The sequence below is a fragment of the Alosa sapidissima genome, chromosome 6, assembly GCF_018492685.1.
Source record: "Alosa sapidissima isolate fAloSap1 chromosome 6, fAloSap1.pri, whole genome shotgun sequence".
NCBI classification, from domain to species: Eukaryota; Metazoa; Chordata; class Actinopteri; order Clupeiformes; family Clupeidae; genus Alosa; species Alosa sapidissima.
Genome location: NC_055962.1, coordinates 8,108,717 through 8,122,585, shown reverse-complemented (window position 1 = coordinate 8,122,585; position 13,869 = coordinate 8,108,717). Strand labels below are relative to the sequence as shown.

Below are 13,869 nucleotides of genomic sequence, written 5' to 3'. Positions count from 1 at the left end.
AGAGAGAGAGAGAGAGAGAGAGAGATGAAATGGGGTGAGAATGAGGGAGAAAGGAAGAGAGAGAGTGAAAGGTGTTTGTTTATTTTTGTTATATCGAGAACAGGGAAGTGTTGAGCGTTATCAGAGTAAGCTACCAGGAAATCTAAGCCATGGGATTGTATTCGATGATTTCTGTTTTTCCTGTTAGCTGCTTTGATCATGTTATACTTCGATAGTTAGGAATTGTATAGAATCATTGTAGAACTCATGGGCCATGTTCCATGAAATGAATGTCTTGTCTTGTACTTGTATTTTTTATTTATTTTATTATTTTTTATTTTGTTGGTCTGTATGAATGAATGAATTAGTGAATGAATGAGGGTGAGTGAGGAGTGAGTAGGGAGTGTAGTCTTTGTTGACTGTTTTGCATTGCAGCAACTGCATTCACACTTTCTCATTTACCCTTGCCTTGCCTGCCTTTGCCTGCTTTGCTGCTTGGGTGTCTGTATGAATAGACTGCAACGCTATTACTTGCATTTCGATAACAAACTGAAGCAATCGCTACATGGATGTTGGATTTGTTTGTACCGAGTCAACACAGTGTAATCTCTCTCACTTAGACCTTTTTAGATACTTTTAGCTATTACATTATTGTTATGTAACTGCTAAGGTGTTGATCATCTGCAAGGCAACATTTTCCAACCGCCAGGCATTAGAAAGTGGTCATACTCGGGTCTGACCACATTGCTCAAACAGTTGTCCTGTGTGTCAAAACCTTTACAGAGACATAGTGTGTGTGTGTGTGTGTGTGTGTGTGTGTGTGTGTGTGTGTGTGTGTGTGTGTGATAGCTTTGCCAGTGCAATTCTATAATCTGGATCTTCAGCCCCCTGACCTGTGCTCTTTCCTGACTTGGGCGGGCCGATGACGGCCAGTTTGATGGGTGACGAGGGGTGGGGCGGGTGCTGGCGCAGGTACTTGAGTGGGTTCTTGAGGAAGGCGCTGCGCGTGGCTTTGGAGCAGAAGAAGTAGATGAACTGGTTGAGCAGCACAGGGTAGCTGGGGTTGGATGGACCTTGCATCGGCTGGATCAGGTCTCCCTCCGCAAACTGGTGATGCACACATACACACACACACGGGAATTACACACACAGACACACACACACACACACACACACACACACACACACACACACACACACACACACACACACACATTTGCGTGCAGAAAGGGTGGGAGTATATATGTGTGTGTGTGTGTGTGTGTGTGTGACCATGCATGTGGTGTGTGTGTGTGTGTGTGTGTGTGTGTGTGTGTGTGTGCGTGTGTAACAATGTATGTGGTGTGTGTGTGTGTTTGTGTGTGTGTGTTTGTAATGTACAGTATAGTGTGTGTATGTTTGTATGTATGTATGTATGTATGAGTATGTGCATGTGTATATGTGTGTATTTGTGTGCATGTATTCGTTTGTGTGTGTGTGTGCGTGTGTCTTTACTCACCCTAACAGGGTCCCAGCGGCCGAAGGCGCTGGTGTATCTGTAGCAGTTGAGGAGCAGCTTGGTGGCAAGGCTGGTGCTGATTGGCTGGCCCCGCAGAAACAGAGATTCTCGGTTGAGCAGCAGGGGTCGCACCTTCTGCAGCAGCTGGTAGTGCACGATCCGTGGCTTACGGCCCGCGTTCACCATGATCTGTGGGATCTGGCTATCAGCCAGCTGGTCCTGAGACAGACATGCACACACACACACACACGCTGTATGTAAACACAAATACACACCTAATGTATTGCATTACTAGGAAAGACAATTTTATATAATCACAACTAATCCTGGAAATTGATAAATACAGTGAGTCACTTTCAATTCAGCCGATTCCGTCCTGTTCACATTCTTGCACCAGATATGAAACCCTAATACGTCTCCATCTCTGTACTTCTTTCTACTCCCGTCATGGTATGGCTGTTGTCAACCGTGAACCGTGAAATGGTCTCCAATCTCTGATATCTACTTATCATGTCTCTCTAATGTCATTTATAATATGTACAGCATAGACACCTAAAGTTGACATTCAACTGACTAACAAACCACCCCACCCCACCCTTTCTCTGTACCCATATCAGGGTGAGGCTAGTCTATTTATCTATCTATCTATCTATCTATCTATCTATCTATCTATCTGTCTGTCTATCTATCTATCTATCTATAGGTAGATCCCCCCATATCCATTCCCCACCATGGTGAGGTTATTCTATCTATCTATCTATCTATCTATCTATCTATCTATTACTGTCATTGGTGTCAAAGCCATCTCTGATTTCTGCCTCATATCTATCTACCTAAACAATATATGTGTAATTCATACACTTAAAGAGTTGACACTAAAATGACTACCCCTATCATGGTGAGGTTGTTGTTGTCCGTGTCGAAGCGGTCTCTGATCTCCTGCTGTAGGCGCTCCACGGCGCTGGCCTCCGTCTCCTCTTCGCCATCCTGGTCGTCGTCCTCCTCTGGGGGAAACTCGTCCAGCAGCTGCGCCTCCAGCTCCTGCTCCCACTCGTCATCCCCATCACCCTCCTCATACTTGCCCTCCGAGTCCAGGTCCTCGAGCACCTGAGGGCAGAAATAGGGCAGGGGCAGGGTTCAACATCTCTACTGACCGCTGGCCTGGAGCAAGTAAAAGGGCATGTAGGGGGTCTGTTTATCCGCCAATAACTGGCATGAAGTAGCCTAGTTCACCTATGGTGCTAACTGGTTGAAGCCAAGTGGCTACTAAAAGCCAGGGTTCATTACAATGTAATACATTAAGTTTTGTGGAAAATGACTTTTTCGGGCCATAAAATACAACAGGCCAGTTTATCTGATATACCAGCATGAGGGAGGGTCAGTCTGAGGAAGTGTTGTGTTGAACCCTGGGACATGGGCAGACTGGGCGTGTGGGGGTGTTTTCAAGCAGTCGGCGGAGTTTTATTTACAGAGCTGGGGCATATAATGTAGGGCTGCCAATAATGATCATTTTCATAGAGGTCTGTTTCCAGTATTTAGAGACCACTGACCCTAATTCAATTTGTTTCTCAGTCATTTTGGTGCATTTCTCAGATCAGAACTGAAATTCTCAAAACTACTACAGCAGTAGTTCATGGTAAGTGCGGACTAAGTGTGCTGAGTTAGTTAGATGTGTTGAGATGTGCTAAGGAGAGGAGGTGCTCCCGGCAGAGTTGGGTGTTAAAGAGCTTCTTGAAGGAAGAGAGGTCTCCAATGTCCACTTGGAGTGAGTCAGCAGCACAGAGGGGCTGGAGGGCTGGGAGATGGTGTGGGGGAGGGAGAGGATGTCCTACCTGACTGGACAGGGTCTGGGTTTTATCATGCTCCGCCATAAGTTCAGCTCTCCTCTTAGCAATGGCATCCTCCTGGAGCAAATGTAAACACAAGAAACACAGACATGTCAACACAAGAAACACACAAACAAATATACAGTAAACACAAGAAACATACACACAAGTGTAAACACAAGAAACACACATACACACATGTAAACACCAGAAACACACACACAAATGTAAACACAATATATTCCGATTCATTCGCGTGACCTGAGCGTGCTTCGGTTGAATTTGTTTACAGCAAAAAGCTTGTTGCTAGAGAAGAGTCTGTTGTACAAGATATTGATGGCGCAATAGCTTTAAAAAATGAACAGAAAACAGCGATTAAAGGAGAATTCCGGTGTGATATTGACCTAAAGTGTATTGAAACATGACACCGAGTGTGAACGTATGTCTCATAGCCCATCTCGACTTGTCCCCTGCACTCCAAAATCTGGCGCTAGTAGGCCGATGCTACCAACAGCTTTTTCAGTAGTGGTGCTTCGGCATCGGGCTAGCCATGCAAATAAATCACTGTTTTACACCCATTTACGAGGCTCAATGTATCTCCACACTTCATTGGTAGACTTCCGAGGGCCCTGACATTTAAAACGAGACATTGAGAACTTTGAAAAAGCACTGGTAGTGCTTGAATTTAGTCACGATAAGTCGAGCAACGAGTAAGAATGAACAGGTATGATAAGGGATCAGATTCCAAAAATAATTCAGTGGAAATGCATGGATTCCAGTTTCTTCCAGTAGCAGCAACTGGAATCCATGCATTTCCACTGAATTATTTTTGGAATCTGATCCCTTATCATACCTGTTCATTCTTACTCGTTGCTCGACTTATCGTGACTAAATTCAAGATGGCTGCAAACGCTAAACTTCGTGAAGATACTGTCTGTATAAATCGTCTTGTAAGTAAACTACCAGTGCTTTTTCAAAGTTCTCAATGTCTCGTTTTAAATGGCAGGGCCCTCGGAAGTCTACCAATGAAGTGTGGAGATACATTGAGCCTCGTAAATGGGTGTAAAACAGTGATTTATTTGCATGGCTAGCCCGATGCCGAAGCACCACTATTGAAAAAGCTGTTGGTAGCATCGGCTAACTAGCGCCAGATTTTGGAGTGCAGGGGACAAGCCGAGATGGGCTATGAGACATACGTTCACACTCGGTATCATGTTTCAATTCACTTTAGGTCAATATCACACCGGAATTCTCCTTTAAGGCATTTGTTGAGAAGAAAGATGTTCTGAAAGATGTTCTCTCTGCAGGATTCACTGTAGGCTATTTCGTTGCTCTGATTGGTTAGGTCTATCCAATTGTGTGCAGAGGCATTTTCCCCCCTGTATCAGTTGAAATATGCCGCATAATCACGTCCCAACGCTTTGGTTCCAGACTCAAATTCTGAATAGAATTTTGAGTATGGATACGTCAGGCTAAGAAGTTTAGGTATTGAGGCTTTGGTCTAAGCATTCGTTTTTAGTGTGTAAGCAATGGGCAAAAAAACTGTAATGCAGCGTCCACACGTGATATTACAGAAGAGCTGGCTTGGTGCTAGCTCAGCTAGTTTGCATGCTAACTTCAGTGGATATCTTAACAACAGGGAGCATAGGCATTTTGGATATTACGGTTGTTGGATTAACATTTTTGGATGAACAAAAAAGAACTCCATATAGCACCTTTACATGTTACATATGATCCCATTCAGTGTTTTCTTTTTTGTGAAACCAAGAGGAACATGTTATAGCAATGCAGATGTCACACATCCAACCCACCCCCTAAACTTTGAACTTTGACCTTTGAACTTTGACCTTCAAACCCCACTGTGAGAACATGTGACCTCTGACCCTGATCTTGGCGCGCAGCTCCTTGACCTGGCGCTGCATGTCTCTGCTGCAATCTCGACTCCCCCTCCAGCGTGTGAGCAGTGGGGGCAGGAGTCGGGTCAGCACGTCACCCACGTCCAGCGACATGATGAGCGTGGCGTCGGGGAAAAGGTGCCGCTCTACCAGGAAGTGCACGTCCTCTGCATTTTGGGGGAAACCCTCCAGGATGAAGCCTGTCGACCTAGGGATTAGGAGAGGGAAAAATAGTCTGTGTGTGTATGTCTGTGTGTGTGTACGTGTGAGAAGCCCTCCAGGATGAAGCAGTAGACCTTGGGGTTAGGAGAGTGTGTGTGTGTGTGTGTGTGTGTGTGTGTGTGTGTGTGTATGTGGGTGCGTTCCGATCAACTCCTAGTGGACTGCGAAGTGAACTGTACAGGGTGTTCAGATTTGTTAAGTGGTATTCCGTTCCATAGGGAGTGATGGTGTTCAGTCCAAAGGGAACTGCACAGTGTGTAGGGAGCTAGGGAACATAGCTACATCACTTCACCGGAAGGTTACGGTGGGGCTCAGAGTTCAGTAGATGGTCCGAGACGGCTATATTTGCAGGTAAACGTCATTTGTTTGGCTTTTTTACGCTTGGATTTTGTGAAAGTTAGAGAGATATAGACACTGTACATTCTAAAAAAGTCATTACTGTAATCCCAAAATACGTCTGAAGTATTGTGTGAGCCAACTATCTAACGTTAGCAAGCTAACCACCCTCCACTGTTTTGAATGAATAATGTGTCTCGTGAACCCAAGCATCTCTTTGGTAACCTAAGACTAACAGGGCATTCCAAATAAAACTTTTTTAGCGATCGAGTTCCCTGTGAAGTTGCCATGGATTTTACACCCTGTGCAGTGGGTAGGGAGGGAGGGAGGGAGGAATTCAGTGTAGGGAGCCTTGCGATTGGAACGCAACCTGTGTGTTACCTGTAGGGCTCCTGCTCCCACCACTGCACCAGCACCATCTCCAGCACCTCCTGCGGCAAAGGTGTTCCCTCCTTCAAGTACGCCTTTATGGCCTCCTCCTCATCCGTCAGCTCAGCCTCAGGCTCCTACACACACACACATGCATGCACACACACACGAACACACACACACACACACACACACACACACACACACACACACACACACACACGAATGCACACACACACACACACACACACACACACACACACACACACACACACACACACACGAATGCACACACACACACACACACACACACACACACACACACACACACACACACACACACACACACACACACACACACACATTTTAACTCTTAAACAGAATTGACAAGTAGAATACATATGCTGGCAGGATTCAAATATTGCTTCCCATAAAAGAGGTTCTGACAGCAGCAAAGAACCATACCATAATAGTTATATTATTATATCAAGGGTAGGGGTCACAACACAAACACAGACAAACACACACACACACACACACACACACACACACACACACACACACACACACACACACACACACCCAAACACTACATACACACACACATTTACACACAATCTCCAAACACACACCTCCCCCTCAGCCTCCATCTTTTCCGCCTCTGCTTTGGCCGAGCCCTGGTCCTGCTGCAGTTCCTCCAACTGCCTTTGGAGGGCGTGCAGCTCCACAGGCGGCTCCTTGAGCGGCTCGGCCTCGTCGGAGCGCTCAACGCGCTGCTGCGTCTTGGCCAGGATCAGCTCCTGCAGGCACTCACGGAACTGCAGGTGGAAGAGGCCCAGCTGTTCTGCCAGCCAGCGCCCGTGGGCCGTCTTCCCTGCACCACGCACCCCCAGCAGCAGGAGGCGCAACGCTGGGGCCTGGGGAGAGTGTGTGTGTGTGTGTGTGTGTGTGGGGCGGGGGGGGGGGGGGTCCATACAGTATAATGAAATAAAATTCCATAAAACAAAATAAGATTCCATATAATTAAACAAGACCCCATATAACGAAGCTGGATGTACCGCTTAGCAGTACAAAATATGACCGCCGCTCAGTCCTGCACATTCTCTCCACAAAAATAAATCATACAGTATAATGAAATAAAATTCCATAAAACAAAATAAGATTCCATATAATTAAACAAGACCCCATAAAACGAAGCTGGATGTACCGCTTAGCAGTACAAAATATGACCGCCGCTCAGTCCTGCACATTCTCTCCACAAAAATAAATCACGCTTGTCAATTTGTCTCCATCTCCTACTCCATCCCCTACTCTTGCAACTCATGTAGGTGAGTGTGTGTGTGTGTGTGTGTGTGTGTGTGTGTGTGAGGGTGTGTTTGCTTCTGTGTGCATATGTGTAGTTTATGAATGCGGTGTTGGTCTTACTTGGAGTGGAGCCAGTTTGTTTCAAGAGGTCACACAATTCCTACAGACTCCTCCTTGAAACTTGAAACTGGTGACCGTGTGGAGTGGAGCGCTAGGTCAATTAGGACATTACATTCAAACATATTTTAAATTGCTTTAAGGCCTAGCAAATAACAATGTGAGTGGTAAATTAAAGGTTGTATCAGCGATTGTGGGTAACGTCACTTCTGTTGACATTCAAACAAAACAGAGAGCTAGCTCGCTACTCCCTCCCCCTCCCTCCCGTGCAATTGAAACTTTCCTAAACGTGCATCTCGTCGGTGATTGATTGGAGTGGTTGGTAGCACCAACCAGCTGAACTAGCATTCCAGCTGCGCTAAGGTTTTGACAAGCACCACAATTTTGCCTACCTTGCCCATCTGAAATAACTCCAAACTTTGCTATGTTCCCTCCATCCTTTTGTTGCTTTCAAAAAACATTTTATATCCATGATGGCCTTGAAGTCTTGAGTTTGTGAATTCCCTTAAAAAAGCTTATTATGTGCTGTTAACCAGCAACCATAGACAGTAAAAGAAAGCAGCAAGTAGCCTTGGCTACAATTTCTGTACAGTAGTTGCTGCGTCCATTCATTGTTATTCTCTCTCCTGCTCAAACAAAAGTTGTGCGTGCATTAAGTTGATGATAACGTGTTTACAAACTCTACTTTACATAAAATATTGTAAATAGTCTACTGTCATGCAGTTAATGGGATACTGTTAGGTCAACTTGGAAACTGTTTCTCGTTGTTGAGTTGCCTGTTGGTAAGGTACAGCCGTAGCTTACACTTGGGCGCCTGTGTTGCGCAATGCACTTTGCTCCTCTCATCTATACGACGCAGTTCCCATTTCTCCAAACCATACATAATTACAAGGACAAATATTGCTACACGAGGGAAATCAGTGTGGTGTCCGATGTGAAAAGATAGGTATAAATCTAGCGAACACATTTCCACGAATCACAGATGTGTTGATGACATAAACTAGTAAATATTAGTGGACTTAATGAGACGTGATGTTGAACTGCATGCCGATGCCATTTAACCCAAATGCCCCAGCAGCAGCACGGGAGAGGAGAGCTTATCTGACAGATCTGCATTGTATATAGTGAGGTTATGTTAGATTACATTGCAAAAATATCACCATGCATTCATAATCTCGTGATTCAGTGAGAGTGATCCCAAAACATCGGAAAGTGACATTTCTGTATTACATTTTGTCAAGAGGAAAAATCAATAGCAAACTGTTCCCAACTGACCATAGCGCTGTGAACCGTTCCTGGCTGCGCCTGGCAAATCCGCCATCATAATAGCAATCCGCTATGGAACAAGCGTGCCTGTTGTTAAAGGGAATGTGAGATGACGTTCTGATTGGTTTATTGCACGTTACGCCCAAACCACACCCATGAATAATGTAGCTACTACAGACCACCCCATTTTAGATTTGCGTTGGGCGCAACAGTCATAATCCCGCCGGTAAAATAGAAACAGCGCCCAAGATCCACCCACAAAGCAATTTGCGCAAAGTCAATTGCGCTAAAGTGCAAGATAGCGCCCTATGAGTGATTATGACAATGAGATTATGTCTGTGTTTATATTCCACCTCGAGCTCTCCCGGATACAGCATGTGACGTCATCCACTCCACAATCGAAAGGCTTCAAACCCAACACAGTGATGCCTTTTTTGTGATCTCTGGCGACTTCAATCACATAACACTGGATTCCACACTCACAAATTTCTACCAGTTTGTTGACTGCCCTACAAGGAAAAACAGGACAATAGACCTCATGTATGCAAACGTGAGGGATGCATACAGTGCAAACCCCCTTCCCCCTCTGGGAAAGTCAGACCACAACCTCATCCATCTCCAGCCAATGTACAAGCCCAAAGTACAGAGGCTACCAGCTGCCACACGCACCTTCAGAAAGTGGACACCTGAAGCAGATGAGGCTCTAAAAGACTGCTTTGAGTGCACTGACTGGAGTGTGTTACAGAATGGAGAGGACTTAGAGGAGGTCACACAGTGCACAACCGACAACCTGAATTTCTGTATGGACATTGTTGTTCCCACCAGAACTGTACGCTGCTTTCCCAATAACAAGCCTTGGATAACCAGCAATGTCAAGACGCTTCTTAACAGGAAAAAGATGGCGTACAGAGAGGGGGACATGGCAGAGCTGAGGCGCGTGCAAGTGGAACTCAAAGTCAAGAGGCTAAGGAGGACTACAGAAGGGAGGTGGAACAGAAGTTGCAGGAAAACAACATGAAGGAGTCATGGGACAGCATGAAAATTATAACTGGCCTGAAGAAGAGCAGCAGCTCTGTGGAGGGGGACCTGGACAGGGCGAACCAGTTGAACCTCTTCTATAACAGGTTTGACTGCCCTGCTCCAGCTCCAATGGGAGTGGTCTGTCCACCACCCCCTGCAGACTCAGGCACTGCTCTTGTTTGCGTGCCTGCCCTACCCCCACCTCCCAGCCTCCCAGTTTCTCCAGCTCTGCATCCTGGAGACACCCAACGACCTAAACCATCACCACCTCATGCCCTGCCCCCGCCTGACGCCTCCTTGCCAGACCCTAGGTACGCCATGCACTAAACCCGTTACAGTTTGCATACCAGGAGAAAGTGGGCGTGGACGATGCCATCACTTATCTTCTACACAGGACACATTCTCACCTGGACAAGGGGAAAAGTGCTGTGAGAATCATGTTCTTTGATTTCTCAAGTGCTTTTAACACCATCCAACCTCTCAGACTAGGAGACAAGCTCTTGCAGATGGGTGTGGACGCTCACCTGGTAACCTGGATCACAGATTACCTGACGGAGCGACCACGGTTCGTCAGACTGAAGAACTGTCTCTCTGACACTGTGATCAGCAGCACCAGCGCCACAGGGAACTGTGCTCTCTCCAGTCCTGTTCACCTTGTACACATCTGACTTCTGCTACAACAATGAGTCATGCCACATGCAGAAGTTTTCTGACGATACTGCAATTGTGGGGTGTATCAGGAACGGGCAGGAGGAGGAGTACAGGAGCCTGGTGGAGGACTTTGTGCAGTGGTGCAAACTCAATCACCTTCAACTCAACACTTCAAAGACCAAGGAGATGGTGGTGGATTTCCGTAGGTCTAAGTCCACTTTGCTACCAGTCTCCATTGATGGGGTCAATGTCGAGATGGTAAGCACCTACAAGTACCTGGGTCTCCACCTGGACAATAAACTGGACTGGTCAGCCAACACTGACGCACTCTACAAGAAAGGGCAGAGCAGGCTGTACTTCCTGAGGAAGCACTCCTTCAATGTGTGCAGCTAGCTCCTCAGGATGTTCTACCAATCTGTTGTGGCCAGCATCCTCTTCTATGCAGTGGCATGTTGGGGAGGAAGCACAAAGAAGAAGGATGCGGGGCGACTTGACAGGCTGGTAAGGAAAGCTGGCTCTGTAGTGGGAGCTGAACTGGAGTGCATCACTTCAATATCTGACAAAAGGACCCTGAACAAACTGATCAACATCTTGGACAAGGAGTGTCATCCACTCCAAGCAGAAGAGCCTGATCAGCTGGAGACTTCGCTCACTGCCTTGCACAACAGACAGACTGAGGAAGTCATTCATCCCCAGGGCCATTGAACTGTTCAATGCATCACTTAAGGTAAGAGGAGAAATAGACTTCTCCGCATAGTTTGTCTGCCTCTTCACCACCTCCATGTCTTGAACTGTCTGTCCACTAGCCACTTTACCATTGTCTTCTGCCTCACTGTTTGCGTGCTTTATTAGCACGTATGCACAACCCCTCCCTCCATGCCACAGCCGAACTGTGACCACACTTATACCTTTCTTAATATAGTTATTTATATATAGATATATAGACTTTATTCTTTCACTGTTGCACTGTTTGACTGCACCTTACCTTACCTTATGCACAGAGGACCACAGGCTCAGTCCCTGCCTCAGTCATTGCAAGCGCACCTGATTGATTAATCACCCAGTATGTGGATACTGTACTGTTTTATTTAGTATAATTTGTATTTTAGTATATTTAGTATATTCTTTATCTTCTACAGTCCTTATTGCTTAGTTGTGTTTTTTATATTATATACTTTTAATTACTTTTTCTGCTGTTAGTGAATGTGTGTGTGTATGTTGTCTGTATGCTACTGTGACCTTGAATTTCCCCTAGGGATCAATAAAGTATCTATCTGTCTATCTATCTATCTATCTATCTAGATGCAGGAGCAGGAGACACCTGCTGTCTGTTGTGATGTTCTGTTGTTACTGAGTTTTGTTGTCATGCCGATAAAGCTCTTTTGATTTGGATTGAAATTGATTGAAATATGTCATGCATTTGTTCTCTTTGTGTTGCATTGCATTGCATTGTTCGTCAGTGTTGTTGCTCCACTCTCACACACACACAAACACACACACACACACACACACTGACCTTGAAGAGCTGTGTTCTGCAGACGTACTCCTCAGGGCTACTGAGGAACCTTTCCCGGGCCTCGGGAGTGAAAAAGTAGTAAGTCTTTTCCCGGTACTTGGCGGCTAACTCGTCTACGCAAGGCACCAGGCAGCCGGTCTCCTTTAGCGCCACTGGACAGAAGTGCAGAGTGTCCCCGAGCACACGCTTAGAGCCCTCCTGCTCCTTGACGCACACAGAGAGATACACACACACACACACACACACACACACACACACAAACACAAACACACATGCATAAAGACACAAACTCACAACCATGAGCATAAATTGATGCATTTAAATATAAACACACACACACACACACACACACCTCTTCCTCAGCTTCTTCATAATTCTTAAAGCCTGCCTGAGCCTGAGCGTTCTCCTCTTCCTCATCCAGGTCCACACCCGACAGTTCCCAGGCCATGTACTTAAAGGGCCCTGACACACACACACACAGTGAAAAGGTCATGAAAAGGTTACACACATACACACATCATTTTGAATCATGCTGTCAACCCCCCCCCCCCCCCCCCCCACACACACACACACACACATACACACACACACACACACACACACACACACACACACACACACACACACACACAAAGGTATGTCGGCACTCACGCTCCATCTGTGCGATCATGTCCTCCAATAGCTGATGTAGCGAGCGTCCTTTGAGCTGCAGGACAGAGTAGCGGCTGGTGATGGACGACTCCATGGTCTCCCACTCCAGGCCGAACTTGCCCAGCTGCGTCTTGTACGCCTCCATCTCAGGGCCATCAGGGAAGGCCTGCTCCGCCGCCCGGTTCACCGGGGCCTCATCGGCTGCACACACACACACACGCACGCATGCACGCACGCACGCACGCACACACACACACACACACAGTGGAACTCCACTTCATCTTATGGAAGATTTTGTAGGAATGGTGTAATTGTCCTTAGATTTGGTAAGAGGGTAGGAATGGTAGCTTGAAAGTTTTCCAGTGCCCTGACCTATAGATTTTGTTAGATGCTTAGAAATGGTATAATCATCCTTACCTATAGATTTTGTAAGAGGGTTTGTAAGAATGCCAGGAATGTTGTAACCCTGCCTACTTATAGACTCAAGGCCACAGGCCTGAGTGTGATGATAAAGAAAGGTAGTGCTGGTGCCGTGACCCAGATTAAAGTGAGCTGTATGTGTATGTGTGTTTGGCACAGGGGACTTCGAGCAGAATGGAGGATAGAAGGTTACTGCTTTGCCGCTGCACCACATAGAGTGTGCGAATAGCTTTATTTCGAAATGATCGGTGCAAAGTTAAGGAGGGAATCTGTAACGAGAAGGTGTGGAGCTTGAAGGGAACCAGCAGCCTCTTCAACAGGGCCTCATGGTCGCTAACGTTAGCGGTGAGAAAACTTGAAGCCTTGACCCTTGACCCCTTCAGCTCTCGTACATGAGATTACACAACTGAAAGGAGAGAGAACTAGGGCACACAGTAAAGTTACAGCTGCTATGAAAGTAGCATGGCCTAAAGCTGTTATAACACATACACATTGACCTATTTTTCCCATTGTAATGATACTTGTTATAACACACACACAGAACACAGCCCGAACATGATGCAGACATGTTTTAAAGTGACTACCCTCAGGCTCCTCTGGAACAGACTCTAGTTTGGTGTCCGCTGTTTTGGATTCATCCTCTGACTCCTGCATCCGCTGTCTGTAACATACACACACACACACACACACACACACACACACACACACACACACACACACACACACACACACACACACACACACACACACAAAAAAACACTCTTCAATGGTGAACCACACACATCACCATGCTTGATC

The 13,869-nt window shown here is 46.2% G+C and overlaps 1 protein-coding gene across 2 annotated transcripts in view; it reads right to left on the bottom strand.

The window, feature by feature from the left end:
* Window positions 1-13,869, bottom strand: part of ak9 (adenylate kinase 9) — a 35,739-nt gene that overhangs the window by 7,104 nt on the left and 14,766 nt on the right. Inside the window, exons 19-29 of one of the 2 annotated variants that reach the window (XM_042094572.1) lie at window positions 13,656-13,732; window positions 12,652-12,852; window positions 12,353-12,462; window positions 12,001-12,204; window positions 6,758-7,042; window positions 6,138-6,262; window positions 5,187-5,406; window positions 3,310-3,381; window positions 2,366-2,584; window positions 1,478-1,696; window positions 873-1,086 (exon numbers count right to left, since the gene is read on the bottom strand). In XM_042094572.1, the coding sequence (XP_041950506.1) occupies window positions 873-1,086; window positions 1,478-1,696; window positions 2,366-2,584; window positions 3,310-3,381; window positions 5,187-5,406; window positions 6,138-6,262; window positions 6,758-7,042; window positions 12,001-12,204; window positions 12,353-12,462; window positions 12,652-12,852; window positions 13,656-13,732 (1,946 nt within the window). The remainder of the gene's footprint in view (window positions 1-872; window positions 1,087-1,477; window positions 1,697-2,365; window positions 2,585-3,309; window positions 3,382-5,186; window positions 5,407-6,137; window positions 6,263-6,757; window positions 7,043-12,000; window positions 12,205-12,352; window positions 12,463-12,651; window positions 12,853-13,655; window positions 13,733-13,869) is intronic. The other variant, XM_042094573.1, reaches the window with a different exon arrangement.